Source organism: Manis pentadactyla, chromosome 9, assembly GCF_030020395.1.
Source record: "Manis pentadactyla isolate mManPen7 chromosome 9, mManPen7.hap1, whole genome shotgun sequence".
NCBI lineage: Eukaryota > Metazoa > Chordata > Mammalia > Pholidota > Manidae > Manis > Manis pentadactyla.
Genome location: NC_080027.1, coordinates 55,749,363 through 55,766,252, shown reverse-complemented (window position 1 = coordinate 55,766,252; position 16,890 = coordinate 55,749,363). Strand labels below are relative to the sequence as shown.

The 16,890-nt window shown below is 38.2% G+C and overlaps 1 protein-coding gene across 8 annotated transcripts in view; it reads left to right on the top strand.

Moving 5' to 3' along the window:
- Nucleotides 1-16,890, top strand: part of SOX6 (SRY-box transcription factor 6) — a 588,617-nt gene that overhangs the window by 543,219 nt on the left and 28,508 nt on the right. For all 8 annotated transcript variants that reach the window (XM_057507418.1, XM_036877042.2, XM_036877041.2 and 5 more), the window contains one exon: nt 470-578. In XM_057507418.1, the coding sequence (XP_057363401.1) occupies nt 470-578 (109 nt within the window). The remainder of the gene's footprint in view (nt 1-469; nt 579-16,890) is intronic.

The window sequence follows — 16,890 nt, the reverse complement described above, 5'->3', positions numbered from 1 at the left end:
TCTTTTTGAAATTTTTGTTTTTGAAATCCTCTTTCATAAAATTCTGGTTTGTATTTTCCCAGGAATAGCAATGCAAACTATGGTCTCTAAGTGAGAAAATTCCTTTCTCATTAAATAGCAGTATATTTTAATGAGAGCTGTTCTTTCAAGTTTTGCACTTTTGGCTCAGACCTCTCGATTGCATTCCTTTCAGGTTCCTGGAGCACATCCAACAGACAGAAGATGTGCAGTACAGACTTGGCAGGTTTCCTGTCACAGTTTCCCTTTCCTTACAGGTACCATGGTTTAGAAGCTGTCAGCACCAAAATCAGGCTTCAGAGGAATCTTCCTGAAAGATTTTCCTGAACCCAAGTTGGTTAAAAATGGTGTTTGTAAATCCAAGTGTCTCCCACTAAGCAAGACGAAAACTGGGAGGAAAAAGTGGCTGCTTCAGAAGCTAGGCTAATACTCTGATTATTCTTTCCTTTAGGAAAGAACGCGCTTTGAGAATCTGGGGCCCCAGTTAACAGGAAAGTCAAATGAAGATGGAAAGCTGGGCCCAGGTGTCATTGACCTTACTCGGCCAGAAGATGCAGAGGGTGAGTGGCTTTTCTGTAGCTCTTTGCTGCTGCTCTGGGCATGTCTGAAGATGCCTCTGTATTAGATGCAGGGTCTGTGATATTTCTTGGGTGTATCAGCTCAGTTGTCTTGGCAAAGCTGAGGAAATGTTAGTCTTTATATTACAGTTGAGGACTTTGAGATGCCATGTAGATCCTGTATTACAGAATACAGGACACTGACATAGCAATCCAAGTACTTCAAGGTGCAGTTTAAAAGGTTTAAAGTAAAAGAACCCCCTGCATTCCAATGAACAACAGAATTCTGTGTTTCATCCACCTCCTTGCATTCTTGTTAAAAAAGTTCAAACGCACAAAGGAGGATTTTTTAACCCCAAGTCAAGTGATTCTCAGGTGCAATCAAACCATTTTGGGAACCAAATGATGATTTGCAACAGATCTAGCATAAAATTAATAATTGGTTGGACAAGGCCCAACCTGTGTCTGGGCACCAACCATTATTAAAGTCTTTTGCAAGTCTGGGTGGAAAGACCAGCTTCACGCACTGTATCCACCCCCCAGCACTGTTAACGCCTGTCGGCTCTGTTTCCTTTTTGTTTGTTTGTTTGAAATGCCCAAGGAGCATATCAGCAGAAATTGTTCCTCAGAGGTTGGAAACAATTTATGAGTTCGGTCAGCACTTCAGTGGTAACGATGCCTCGTTATTTACTGTGTCATCACAGACTAGGGACTGATTTTCCCGTTAGCCTTTCCTTTGGCAGAACCCCTCCTACCAGTCAGGGAAGATTGATTTGTTCTCTTCAGAGTAACACAATACTTCACTCATCTTGGGTCCCTCTAGAGTCCCTCTTTAGCTTCAGGGGAAGAATGTTACTATTATCCCTTTTACCAGCAGGATTTCTTCCAGGAGCCTAATCCCTGGAAAACACATGATGACCTTTCAGAGCAGCATCTGAGCTGGCCATGGCATAGCTTGTGGTGATCCCAGGCAGGTCAGACATCTCTGGAATGAGCACTAAGTGAGGGGTCATATCAGACATTAGGAAGCACTTCAGGGACTTTCCAGAAGACGTTTTTTTTTCATACCAGTAGGAGAGACCAATGTTTAATGATAGTTCTGGAGATAAGGTAGTAAAATAAATTCTGATTGGCATGTGTTGAGGGAGGGGGTCACATGGGGAGGGAAGGGAAGAGGAAAAGGAAGAGGCAGAGGAAGAAGAGGAGGAGGACAGGAGGGATAAAAAGGACTGGAAACCAGCAATGTACTTGCTGTCTTCCACGAAGGTGCCAGGAACACACTGACGCTGACATTTTCATAGGCACTAAGAAGTACAGGTTTTTCCCCTGGTAAAGATTAAGGTTCCGTGACCTAGGGAGCGAGTTATTCAGACCTGGCCAGTTTTAATGTTGCTGTAAGTATGGTACCTAAATCTGACAATACACAATGAAACAATATTTTTCATCACTTTGAAGGATTCAGTCTTCATTTTTCCACTGGCTGAGAGGTACAGAGTTTTACCGCCTTACTCTTGTTCTAACAGGGTTTTCTTGATGTCATTCATCCTTCTTTAGTTGGTGTCTTGACTGTATAATGGGTATAAATACAGTTACCTCTCAGTAATGTTAATCTAGTTGATGACTTTATGTGCTTCTTAAGTTAAAAATCATGATGAGAGTTCTTAACCATTATGAAAGGAAAAACTGCAAAACTTAACTGTAGAGAAATGTATTGTATAGAAATATCTTAGGAAATTCTGTTCAATACCCAGATTGTGGATTCAAACCAGTTTGCTGGTTTCTTTTTTTTTAACAAACATTTATCAAGCACTTATATGCCAGAGAAGGTGCTAAGCTTTTTGGACACACATTCTCATTGAAACCATATACAGCTCTGTAAGCAAGGTTTTTTTTTTTTTTCTACTTTACAGATAAGAAAATTAAGGCTGGGAGTAATTAAGTTAACTTGCCACAGGTAAAGCCACCACTAGTAAGGGCAGAGCTGAGAGTTAATCCCAGGCAGCTTGGCTTTAGAACCCACACTCTTAAATTATGTGCAATACTGCACACCCTATGTGTGCAGATGAATATGTGGTGCCTTCATTTTTCTGAACAAACTCCTTATGACCTTCCTCAGTAGGGCCCATTTCCTTTCCCCTAAATATAGTAAGTCATGCCATACACCATGCTATGTCACACATAGCAGCAATGCCTGGTGAGTGTAATATTAGAAGGGCTGTAGTGGCTCAGGAGCTTAAGGAGCGCGTGAAAACCTCCCCTCAGAATCTTGCCCAGAGTCGCCATTGAGACCTTGTGTGCTTTTGGGAGACTGTGAGTTCATGAATGGAATCAAGTTACCTGCTTTAATACCGACAGAAGCACAGTGGCTTTGTGAGGACTGCTGGGATGGGTAGCAGCCTTCTGCTGACTTCAGGATATTTCCTGGCATCCGTTCAAGTGTGAGCTGATTGCAAAGCCTGCTGGAGTTATAGTTCATATTAAAGTCAAGAGTAGATAACAGGTACACATAATACTTTCTCCACTTTGCTCCTTCATATTTCCCTTAATAGGAAGAGTAAGAAGATACTGAAGTGAAAGAAGAACTAAAGAATTTATAAACTCTTTTTGTGGTCCAAAAGGAACGAACATTTCTTAAGTGGCTACTGTGTGTCAGTCCATGAATTAGACACTGATTAGCCAAAAGAGATATTTTCCTGACCTCTTGGAGTTTAAAGTCTAGTGAGGAAAGACAGAAGATTAAAGGGGAATGCATACAGACAGACATAATTATCATTGAGAAAAGTACCCAAAAGATCAACACTTCTTTGTGCCCCACAGAGACTCAGAGTAAAAGCAACTTAGGTAAGCTCAACTGAGGTGAATTCTGTGGCTCCAGCCCAGGATGTCAGCCCTTAGTCCATGCATAATCATCTCCATGTTTACTTTGGCTTTGAAACATCAATTAAAATTTTTTCCAGCTTTATTGGCATACGATTGGCATATAACATTGTGTACATTTAAGGGGTACCATGTGATGATTTGGTACGTGTATGATTGGGAAGTAATTACCATAATAAGGTGAGTTAATATATCCATCACATTTGTCACCTAACATAATAACTTTATGAGTGTGAGAGAGAGAAAACTTATGATCTACTCTCTTAGCAACTTCAACTGTATAATTCAGGATTGTTAACTGCAGTCACTGTGCTGCACATTAGATCCCCACAGCTTATTTAGCTTATAAAGGAAGTTTGTACCTTTGACCAATATTACTTATTGTCCCAACCCCTATCCCCTTGGCAATCATCATTCTACTCTCTTTTTCTATGAATTTGGCCTTTTTAGGTTCCACATATAAGAGAGACCATACAGTCTTTGTCTTGATCTGACTTATTTCACTAAACATAATACCTTCAAGATCCATCCATGTTGTTGCAAATGGCAGAATTTCCATTTTTATTATGGATGAGTGATATTCCACTGCATGTATATCACATTTTCTTTACCCATTCATCCATCAATGTACACTTAAGTTGTGTCCATGTCTTGGCTATTGTGATAAGGTAGAACAGCAGCTTTAAGGGGCTATGCCTTCCCTCCACTTCTACTCCGTCTTCCTGCAGGGCTTCTGATGTGACTGAAGTCAACCAGCCTAGGAGATGGGGCCCTGTTCCAGCTGGGCTTCCCAGGAGAGTATCTGCCAGTTGTGAAAATGCCAGTATCACTTTGTAAGCAACCTGTAGACCTGCTTCATAGCTCTGAGCATGGAGGCAGCAAGGGAAAGTTCACTCAAAGAGGCAGCTGTGCTTGTGTATTAACCACTCATCAAAATCAAATGATAAAACCATAAACCAGGAAAACAGAAATTAAAAATATAAAAGGCAAATGCCTTCAAAATTTTATTTTTAAAGTCCAGCTGTTATTTGGCTGGAATATGACAAGACAGCGTTTCTTGTTCACCATGATATTTATAAAACTACACATTCATTGGTGCTGGGGGCTTAGGAACATATTTAAGGTCTTGTCATCCTTTGAAGCACTTGAAGACTTACTATGTATTGAGCACACATGATTTGTTAGCTCCTGTGTAGAATGTGCAAGGAAGAGAGGACTTGATTAGTTGAATCTGTCACCATGTATTAAGAATGACAAACAGCTATTTAACATTTTATGGACTTTTCATATGGCATTTCCCCTCTTTGTTCTCCTTAGGTAAGAATGGAATTCTTATACCAACTCTCCTAAATTCAAGGTTGCAAAGTACAGGGGAAAGGCCTCTAGCCTGGTTATTGGAAGATTTGGATTAAAGTTCTTTTGCTAAATGATGGCAAACAAATAACTAATGCCTCTGGGCTTAAGTTTCTTTATCTTTTAAAAGGAGTATATTGGAGTCCATTTTCTCTAACATCCCTTCCAAATGCAAGGTGCTTATTAGGATCTTCATAAAAGTGTGTTTCTTATAGGAAGGGTGATCTGTCCACAACAGCTTCCACTTAGTTCTTTTCAGAGAAAGGAAAAAAGAGACCATAATCTTCTAAAGCACATTTGTGCATTTGTGCCACTTGTTGAATCAAGTTTTCAAGTCCCTTGATTTTCTCTGTTTATTAGTGAGCAGATCTCTCCAGCGGTGTTTCCCATTTACCATCCACAGCTGGGCCCTCCTCTTTCTCTGCTCCTTCTTTTCCTCTGGCAGTAATAGTGGAGGCTTGCCTTATTTTTTTATATTATTTCCGTCCTGTTTCTTCTCTCTCTTATACCTGGAGTCTCTAAAGGGATACTTTTTCTGTTTTGCAGAATAGTTTGGGTAAGAAAACATTCTTCTAATACCTCTTTTAATTCTCAAACTGAATTACTGTGTCCTAGCCTCAAAGGGAGGCTACACCTCATTTTGATGTGGGAAAGAGTGGAATACGAGCTCTGAAAGGGACGAGCTCTGAAAGTGATTATCATTGATCAAACTTTTGGACGCTGGTTTGGAGCTGTAATGATGTGCTGTTCTTAAAAACTGGCATGATTTGAGTGGAAATGGATATGTGCACCAAGAATAGCCCCTTTTAGAACTGTTGCGCTCAAATTCTCAGATTTACTTGGAAGGGTTTTTATAGATTTGTACTGAATTTGTGAATTGGATCTCAGCCAAGATGGCCTTAACCCTTCTGAATGCTTCTTTTTTTTTTGGTGAACTTCTGATTGCTTCTAAGTTTTATATCTCAGGATAGCTTTATTATTGTCAAGTTAAGCTTTCTGTTCGTAGACAAATAACAGAGACTGAAACTTTTCCTGCTTCTCCTTTAAAATGCACCACTTAATATGAATATCTTCTCTTAAAAATCATGCTTACCCTTTGATCCACACTCTGGGAAATCTTTGAAGCTTTTCTCATTCCCTTTCCCCTCCCTGGATCCTTACTTGTGATGAAGAAGAAAGATTGACTCAGTGATGCACGGCTTACTCAAGGCAGCAGAGGCAAGCTGTAGGATAATCTGGGTGAGATTTAAAGGCTACAACTGCTTATACTTTGGAATGTAAAGGTCATTATTAGTTCAAGCCCAGCAGAATACAGCGCCTCACATTGCAACACTGAGATTCTCAGAACTGGAATAGAGGAGAGGCGTCATCAAATTTACAATTCCAGCCAAGAAATCTTCTTATATCCTTGACAAGTGGTTATCTCACTTCTGTTAAAATGCTTCTAATAGTCTAATGACAGCAAATTTCTACTTCTTAAGGAGCTTATTCCAATTCTAAGTTATTAATTCTTTATTTATTGCCAAAACTTGTCTCTGCTTCCTTGTCACTTCTACCCATTGGTTCTAGTCCAACTTCTAAATTCCAACAAAATAAAACGATTTCACATGACACCTCTTCAGTTATTTGTTCAAGGACTAGGAGACTTAAATGCTAGTTATTCTACCCTCAGTAATTCAGTTGCTATCACTGAATTTTCTCATTTATAGGTGAGGAACTTGGTCTAGGGGATTTCTAGTTGACAGTTTTTTAAAGTCTTATTTTACTGCGACATAATTGAAATAATTCACCTTTAAGTTAACTAGAATATAATATACATCAATTAGGAACCAGAGCATCTTTTAAAGAAATGAAATTATTATAAAAATATACCAGAGATGAGATGTTTTTTCCCAAGAAGATATCCAACTACTAGAGCATATATCAGGAATAAAATGTGGGGAATGGTACATGTATTAAAGGAAAGACCCAGGGAAGTCGGAAGGGAGTTCTAACCAGAGCTATGCTGTGGGCTTATGGATTGGCCTTCCATAGTTGCTAAAACAGTGTTTCCAGGCATCTCAAAGAAATGAGTAGGCAAAAACAGTCTCTATGGAACCAGTGGGTTGGCGTATGAAGCCAGGAAGGGTAGCCAGGGAGGCCCAAGACATGGTGAGTAACAGCCAGACAGGCTGGGAGATAAGAAGAATTCACAAAGCCTTTGGCTCCAGACTAACTCTGTTGTATGAGTATCACAAAAATGTATTTTACTGTGGATATAAACAGTTTTAGAGGATCCTGTGCACCAGTTTATATCAGCACTATATATAAAGTGCCGCTCTCTTAAACAAGCAAATAAACTTTTCTTAAAGAAATATATTTGCTGTGTCTTAAAAGCTCCCAAATAACTTTTAATGTTGGTAGAAAACAATTTCCATTGAACTCTCCAAGTGATGGATAGTTCTGATGGGGCAAGAGAGTGAAATGTCAAGATCCTTGTATAACTTCATCCCCTGATACCCCATAAAAGGAACTCAGTCTGCTTCTCGGTTACTGAAGCTAGAAAGCCCAGTCAAAGATGCAGCCTCCCTTTAGCGAGAAACCTAGCCTTGCCCAATAGCTGGTTTGTTATTGGGCTGCTTCTCTAAAGAGATGTCAGTGACAGTGTGTATCACCACACACACACACACACACACACACACACACACACACACACACACACAACACACACACTCACACACAATCTAGTTTTCTGATTTGAGTATCTCCGCCCTGGGAGAGAAATGCTTGTCTCTCCCATTACTGAATCATTGTGGTACCTCCCCAACTTACTACAGCAGCTGGGCTGTAAAAGATTAACACCATTTACCATGAAAATTAGACCCAAGACAAGAGCAGTGAGCATATGTTCCCAGAGGGACTGCAAAATCAGTTCATGCTTCCTCTGCAGTAAATATGCCTGCTTCACATATACTAACACGTTAGAATAACCCTTGGCCAAAGGAGGTCTATCTGCCATGTTTGGATTGACTGTGTAGCTTTTGAGGTGAGGACCCTCTCTAATTCCTTATCCCAGAAGCATCCTCTCTTGGCAGCAAAAACCACTTGACTTCACATCTGTAGGCTATAGAATTCAACCCATTGTTAGATTGGTGGGATTTAAAAAGACTCGGGCCAATTTAGAGTGCTCTTTCAATTCTCCCAGTCAGGATCAAATTTGAGGACAACTTTTTTCTCCCTCTCATTGGTTCTTTCCTTCTTTTTGAGTTCTGGTAACTGTGCTTCTAACATTCCAAAAAGTTGAAACCATCCATATCACCCCTATTTTCTGTTACTGACTCCCTATCATTTTTCTTTAATTAAGATATTCTTGTCTTTAAATATCTCCTTCTTTTAGAGTCATTGTCTCATTTCTCTCTGCTTATCACTCACTGTTTGGTTGTGCCCATTGTGTGCCATCCCACACTCTTTAGAGGTGCTTCTCTCTATACTGAATTGCTAGTGCTGATAGCCAGGTCTTTCCAGTCAGGATTGTCTCTACTCAGAGTCCCCCAATCTTTAGTTTACCCACATGTTCAAGTTATAATTTGCTGATTATTTCCTATGTGCACAGCACTGTTAGAGCATGGAGAGAAGGAATTTTTTTCTCCTTTTTAAAAAAATTAAGCTATCATTGAAATTTATTCTTATGAAGGTTTCACATGAAAAACATTGTGGTTACTACTTTTACCCATATTATCAAGTCTCCCCCACACCCCATTGCAGCCACTGTCCATCAGCATAATCAGATGCCTCAGAGTCACTACTTGTCTTCTCTGTGCTACACTGTCTTCCCCATGACCACCCCACACACCATGTGTGCCAATCATAATGTCCCTCGGTCCCCTTCTCCCTCCCTCTCCCTCTCCCCTTTGGTAACTGCTAGTCCCTTCTTGGAGTCTGTGAGTCTGCTGCTGTTCTGTTCCTTCAGTTTTGCTTCATCGTTATGCTCCACAAATGAGGGAAATCATTTGGTACTTGTCTTTCTCTACCTGACTTATTTCACTGAGAATAATACCCTCTAGCTCCATCCATGTTATTGCAAATGGTAGGATTTGTTTTCTTCTTATGGCTGAATAATATTCCATTGTGTATATGTATCACCTCTTCTTTATCCATTCATCTTCTGATGGACACTTAGGTTGCTTCCATTTCTTGGCTATTGTAAATAGTGCTGCGATAAACACAGGGGTGCAGAGAGAAGGATTTTTAAAAAGATGAACTAGATTCCCCGAGAGGTAGTAATATAGTTGCGATTATAATATTAGTACACAGAAAGCAAAGACACTTAAGGTATTATGTGTTCAACTACATCTTTAGAGAAACACATAAAAGTGCTGTTTAGAAGTGGAAGCTACAGTGCTTTGTGGTCAGCAAAGATTCTGAAAGTCCTGAGAAACAGAGCTGGGGTGAGCCTAGGTATGGATGAGCATGGGGAAGAACTTTCAGTTGAGGGAATAATCCAAGCAGACACAGAAACAGTGGAGCTCAGAGAAATTCATAAGGGATATTCAGAAGGGAAAAATACCTTGTTCACCTTTGTGCTTTCCACCAATTGCAATACAAAGCCTTGTACATATTTGTACTCAGTAAATATTTGTTGAATTAAATATGTTATAGAAATAGGTAGGTTCCACATTGAGGAGGGCGTTGAATGCCAGGCTGAGGAATTTGGACTTTGCCACCAAATAAAGTCATTAACCTTCAGTTGTTCAAGATTGATTTAGATTACAGAGGTTAAAAAAAAATGGAAAAGCAGCAGTTTGATTGGTCTTAAAGATGTGAGTCTCTTTATTTCTCTGTTCTCTTTAATATCCCTTCAGAGGGGATATTCAGTAGGTATCTTTTCATATTGCATCATGAGAGAGCTCAGTAGGTGTTAGGAGGGTTTTCATTAAAGTCATATTAAAAATACCCCTTTCTCTCCTGGGTATATTAGTCATTTAAGCATGATCTCACTTGTCTGCTGTGACTGATCGATAGCTTACAGATCAGTCTTGTGCTTTTGCCTCTTACTAGTGAAGAGTGGTTTTTTTCAATTGTTTTTCTTCAGTGGATACTTTAGATACAATGCCCCAAATTAAGTCATGTTACCAGAGAGAAGAGATGGTGTAAGAATCCATCAGCATGTGTATTATACTATAAAGTGTTACATTTAAGAGTAGGCTATAAAAAGTAACTTTGAACTAAAACTTAATATCCCAAGTCTCAGCCCAGAGAGAAGAATTTCATCAGCAACATATTCAACCACTTTAAATTTATACTAAAAGAACAAATTGCAGCTTACTGGTTTATGTATATATATATATATATATATATATATTTACTTTCATGGCCGAGGAATCACTTCACGCTGCTTCAGTATAAACTCACTTTTCACTGGGAAGGTGGACCCTGCATGAGGACAAAATGAAGGAGGAGAGGAACTGCTCCGTGCACAGTCGCAGAACTGTTAGGAGGAGAGAGAAAAACAACTGGCAAATGTTGCTGAAACTTCCTTGCCCTCTATTTTTTACAGTCTTGTAGTAAATAAACCTAATCCTTTGTTATTACACTGAGTCCTTTATTAAAAGCTGATCCATAAATTCACAAGATAATGTTCTTCCTTTTTTTTCTGGCTTGGACTGAGCAGCATAGTCTGGCAACACTTCCCAGAAATGGGAACTGGGGAGATGTGACTTGGTCTTTCTCGGCTGGGTCTTATGCATATTGGATGCGTTTTAGTTCTATACGTAGGGATCCTTTTGAAATATGTTTTTAGCTTTTGGGCAGCAGAGAGACTCCATTAAACAGTGAATTGGTAAATGGGTAAAACTCCCCAGGAAACTTGTAGGTTCATTTTGTAACTATCTTAGAGAACAAGATTGTGCAGTGCAGGAAACATCACCCAGGTATGGGGAAGACTAGAAAGGGGACCGATATGTGTTAAGCACCTGCTATGTTCTTGGTACCGGAATAGACATTCTATTACTTCTCTTATCATCACTACTGCTGCTGTTTCTAAGGGCAACTACTGTTAAGTGAGCAGGTACTGGGTTCAAGTCTCTATGCTAGGAAATTTACATTCCCTTTTAATCCTCATAAGGATCTTGCCAAGTAGAAATTATTAGCTCTCTTTTATAAGGGGATGAAATCACAGTTTAGCAAAGGGAAATCATTTACCCAAGGTTACGTAGTTAGGAAAGAGCAAATGTACCATTCAAACCCAGATCTGTCTAACTACATAGCATCTGAGCCACACTGACACCCATTTTTCTTCAAGCAAGACGAGCTGATGGTGTTGGTTTCCTTTGAAGTAGCCATTTCCTGTTGGTCTTCATTAAAAAGCAGAAAAATTAAATGAGAAATAGAAACTTGTGGAACTTTTTTTTTATATCTTCCAAACCATACAAATATTAGGTACTTTTCAAATACTTTCACCAGATTCTCAGGGTGAAGAAGTTTTTGGTGGACCTAAAATTGAGTTGATTGAGCAATATCTTTCAGCCATCTTCTTCTAATACTATTTCCATATCCCCAATCTAATTAAAAAATTTTAGTTTCTGCTGTACCCATGATCTGCATCTCTCATTCTGAAATAAAGCAGATTCACTGCAACAAATGAAACAAAGTAGAGAGACCAATTCTTTCATTTTGTTAAGAGTTTTAAAAGCTAAGTCTGGATGTTATTGAAACAATTCAGTTGACCATTTTAGAAATTCATTTGATGGCAGGTGTGAACCTTTGGGGTTACTTATATTTGAGTTCATTGTGATTTTGCCATTTACTAACTGTGAGACTTGGGCAATTTAATCTCTAAACCTCAGTCTCATGTGGAATGAGGAATGTGGATTAGATGATCTTTAATATCCCTCTTATGGTAAAATTCTCTAATTCTATGAGCATATTTTATCCATTTCATAATGACTCTACTATCTGGGGAAGGCCCCATAATATGTCTGTTTGAATGCATGCTTCAGTTGCATATATTTACACACACTCTATAGCCTTAGGATAGCTTTCAGATTTAATATTTCCAAAAAAGCTCAGACTTGCCTTACTATCCTTTCAAAATGTCCCTGGAAGTGGGGAGGCTGGGATTTCACAGTTACGTTGTGTGTCAAGTCAATAAAAGAGGTAATATTAGAACCAATGATGTTGAGTTCCAAACAACTATGGGTATATATTCCCATCAAAGCCATTCTTTTTACAAAGGGCTCAAGTAAGGCAAGGTACTTAACAGAATATAAGAAATAAAGTGGGATTTATATAAAATTTGATTTCAGAAATGCCCGGGTTATAAGGCAACATGTTGACATCTGAGTCTTACTGTAAAGTTGTCGCTGTTGAAGATGTCCACTGCTCTCTACTATGACATTAGAGTGCTTACCTTATGGCAGCTTGTGTGCCAGATCATGGGGAGCAGTCATGAATAAGACAAAACGCACTCTCTGTGTATTTGGGGTGCACAGTCTAGTGAAGACGGTGGGCACTACAACTGGTAATTTGGGCAAAATATGGTAAATGTTAAGATATAGGCAGGCAAAGAGTGCTGGGGGGCCTAAAATGCTTGGCTCAGTCTGACAAGCCAGCTATAAGACTGCTCAGAAGACCCCTGAGTGGAATCCAAGAGTGAGTGATTGCAAGGTGGACGGACAATGCCAGGAAAAGAGAAAGCATGAATTCTTGGTATGAAACAATGTGATGTACAGAAAACTAGAAGTAGTTCAGTATTATCAAGCATGAATTTTCAAGAAGAGTAGCCAGAGATGAAACTGGAGACCTAGGTGGAGAGCCAAGAACAGAGAGCCCTGCACACCGTGTTAGGGAGTTTGGGCTTCATCATTCAGGCATTAGAAAACATTGAAGACTTTGAAATATAGGAGTGGTCTGGTTAGAACTGCATTTGTGATGAATCACTCCTGCTGAAATTAGGAAGAGGTATTTTAAGTGGGGACTGGGGACGCAAAGATGGAAATAAGAATATCAGCTAGAAGGCTAATATTTATAATAGTTCAGCAGACACAGTGTAACCCATGAGTGATAAGGTAACCATGAGTGATAAGGAGGGGAAAGAAGATGAACTTAAAAGTATCTTTGTTAACTAACTCGGGGATTTGCTTCACCTTGGTTTGTGCTTCTTAATTTCATGTAGAGTCTACAGTAGTATTTTCAGTTGAATGAAGCCAGAAGCTGCTGAGAACATAAATTATTTAGTCTACCAGCTTTTTACTACCCTCTACATTCTCCAAGGGGATCTACTTGAATCTGAGCCTGGTTCTCCTGAAAACGTAGGGAGCCGGAACCTATTCTTGTCTTATTTCATTAACAGTGGTGTCCTGTTCAAACTTAAAGATGTCTTTTTGCTTGGGCTCAAAAGTTTGTAAGCTTAAAATGTAGCAATTAGATAATAAGTAATAATAATTTGGTGTTCTCTATTACCTTCAGGTCATTAAAATAAAGAATCATATAAGTTATCCCAGTTGCCCTCGAAGATAGTTGAAACAAGATAAAGGACTCTGTTTAGCTATGTGTAAAGCAAAGATAACTTGAGCATTAAAAAAAAAAGAAAAAAAAGTAAACGTGGGCACCAAAACCAAAAGCAAGGGATTCTTGAAAATACAGACTGGTTATATAACTGGTTAGAATTTCCTTCATTTTGCAAAGCCACGAGCCACATGCATCAGCTCACCACAAAGTCATTAAGCCTTTTTAAGCTCAGATGAAAAACATTAACAAATACCACAAAAGGCTTTAGTATAGCCCCTTTGTTCACTCACATATGGCACTTTATAACTCCTGCGCCACTCTGGTCCTGTGTTTGTTTAAGCTGCCTGCATCAGGCTGGTCCTGAAAGAACAAAAGACATCTTGAGCAATCCTAAGCAGGAAATGGGCTAATCTAAACATGGTTTGTGACACTTTAAGTAGAATAGAAAGGGGAGGGATTGATTAGTCATTAATGTCCAATTGGCTCCATATGGATGTTGCAATAATAAAGCCTTTCTTCAGAGCAGTAGCAGAGTTATTGAATTAGAGGTTTATGCTTCCTCAGAGCTGACCTTAGGGAATTCCCTTTTGGTTCTTCTTGTAGATCTTTTAAAGAGAATGGCATTTCCAATAGGAAAAAATGGAAGCCCTATCCACAATAACACTTGCTCATAATCCTTCAACCAAGGAATGCATTTAATTTAGCATTGTTTTAATCCTTGCTATAATTTCAGTCCTCACTGCTTCCTTTGCATGCTTTTGGATCTTTGGTGGGGCAGTATTTCAGGGACCAATTAGACAGTGGCATGAACTTCATAACTGAAATGGGCTCCTCTAATGTGTTTCGCTGTGCATTGAAATGGCATCCTCAAAGCGGGAAAGTAATGTTCCAGCCAAGGAGCTTCGAAATGCAGAGTTATTTCAGATTCCTGAGTAGTGACTGGGGTGGCTTTGGTATAGGGAAAATGAACTAGACTGAAAGGCAGAAGACCTAGGTTCTAGATTTGGCTATGCTCCTTATTAGCAGTATACTGACCACTGGTTATTTGAGAAGAAGGTAACAACCTTTCTGAGTCTTGGTTTCCTTATCTGTTCTTATCTTGGGAAATGACCTCTGGTCTAGTCTAGTCAGAGAAATTCCTCTTTAAAGAATTACTTTGGTTCTCTAATTAGTGAAATGTCTGTTTCCAAAGTGCCCAGTGGGGTTTTCTGTTTGTATGTATTTTGCTATATCTTTGCTATATCTCTGCCTATGTCTGTATCTTTATCTAATTCATCTATCTATCTATCTAGTTTATTCAGTGAAGATTAGTTCAACAGTTGAAGTAAGTAGGGTGTTTGTTTTTAGTGGCACTAAAGATCCTTAAGATGAAAACAGAGAAAAGAAAATTTGCCTGTGGCCTCCCCTACATTAGACAAATGAAGAACTAACACTTTAATAGAAGTACCATAGGCAATTCATCTTATATTACTGCACCATTGGTTACTTTTTTTATTTTCTCACCAACCTCTAGCTCAGGGGAACTATGCATCCATATTTTCCATGTGCCTTCTTCAAATCATGCCACCCATCATTAAGTCATTGTTTGCTAACCTATGTAGCTAATCTTTTATACAAGACATAGAGAGCAAATCATACTTTTCCCCTCTGGCATCCCTTCTCAGAAGATGAACACATCACTTCCCTAATGATTAAGGATCTTTCTCAGCCATGGAATGTATTTTCCTGCTGATTAAACCACTAGGATAGCCAAATTGTTTTTTTGTTTTGTTTTGTTTCTGCAAGAAGTAATCAAATTTGAATAGCAAGCAGCTTTTTTTACATTGAAAGTAAGTTCTCATTCTGGCAATAAGCTACAATATGAAGTTAGCAAAACTTCCATAATCATAGATGGACAGCTGCAATCCATTCCTACAACAGAGTGAATTGGACCTCTACAATATCAAGATAGATTTGGTGGGATAAGCCTGATGAAAAAAATCTGACACGTGTAATATTAATACCTTGCGTCCTAATTTTTCATGTCCCCTTCTAAAATTCCTTTACCTTCTAATTTTTGTTTCTGATGCATGCATTTTTATTTTCTCTATTAATCCAAATAAAGGACTATTAAATGTACCACATGATTCTTTCCAAAATCCCACAGGAGAAAAGCAACTATTCTGTTGATAGATTGAAGTAGTCTAAAATACTGTGATTATCAAGCTATGCAAAGGTGTATATTTGTCTCTTATTATTAATAAGCTTTCCTGCCCTTCTTAATAATTCATTGGTAAATGAGACCATCTTTTTCAGTTCACCATGGCCTGAATATACCACTCACTCAGGTCCACAGAGAAAAGAACCTTTCAAAAAAAATCACTTTTGTTTGTTTGGCTTTCTGTTTTATTTTGGTTTGTTCTTTTGTTTTTGCTTTTTTTTTTTAACTAAGAGTTAACAGTAGTTTTATTTTGAATAGTATCCCATTGTATGACTACACCACAATTTGTCCATTCTCCAGTTGTTTTCTACCACCAATATTTTAGAGTTCCAGTTGCTTCATATCCTTGCCAATAGTTAGTGTTATAAAACATTCTAGTGGATGGGAAATGGTATGCCATTGCGGTTTTAATTTGAACTTTCCTTATGACTAATGATACAGAGTATCTTTTCATGTGCTTATTGACCACAACTATAACTTCTTTTATAAAGTGTTTGTCCAATTTTAAATTAGATGGCTTACTGTTTTGATGTTGTTTCATGTAAATTTTTTATTTATCTTTGATATAAGTTTTGTCAGATATGTGTATTGTGAATATTTTTGGCCAGTCTGTGCTTTGACACTTCATTTTCTTAACAGTGACTTGATGAAGAGTCTTAATTTTGATAAAGTTCAATTTATCATTTTTCTTAATATTTAGTGTTTTATTTGCTTACTCCAAAGTCACTAAAATATTCTCCTATGTATTCCTTGAGGAGTATTATAATTTTTGCTTTTGGTTTTGTTATGATTCATCTCAAATTAATTTTTGGGTATAGTGTGTGATAAGAGGTCAAGGCTTACTTTTCTCCACATACTTATGCACTTATTCTAGATCTATTTGTTATAAAGACTATCATTCCCCACTTTAACAGCCTAGGTCTTTATTGAAAATAATCATATATGTGAGGGTTTAATCCTGAACTCTTTATTCTGTTCTATTTGTCTGCTTATACCAATAGTGCACTGTCTTTATTACTCTAGTTTTTACAATGTTACAAAGTACTTCTTGCTGTAAGTCTTTAAATCAGGTAACTTGAATCACCCATTTGCTTCAGCTGTTATTACTGATTTTATTTTCCATATAATATTAAAACCCAATGACTCAATTTCTAAAAGTCTTTTAGGGATTTTTATTGGAATCGGGTTGAATCTATAGATAAATTTGGAAAGAATTGCCATTTCAACAATACAGAATCTTCTAATCTATGGACATGTGTTCCTTCCTTTATTTAAGTCTTTAACTCACAAATGTATTATTTTCAGTGTAGAGTTTTTGTACACTTTTTTTGGTTAAATTTATTCCTAAGTATTTTATTTCTGATACCATTATAAATTTAAGTTTAAAAGGTTATTTTA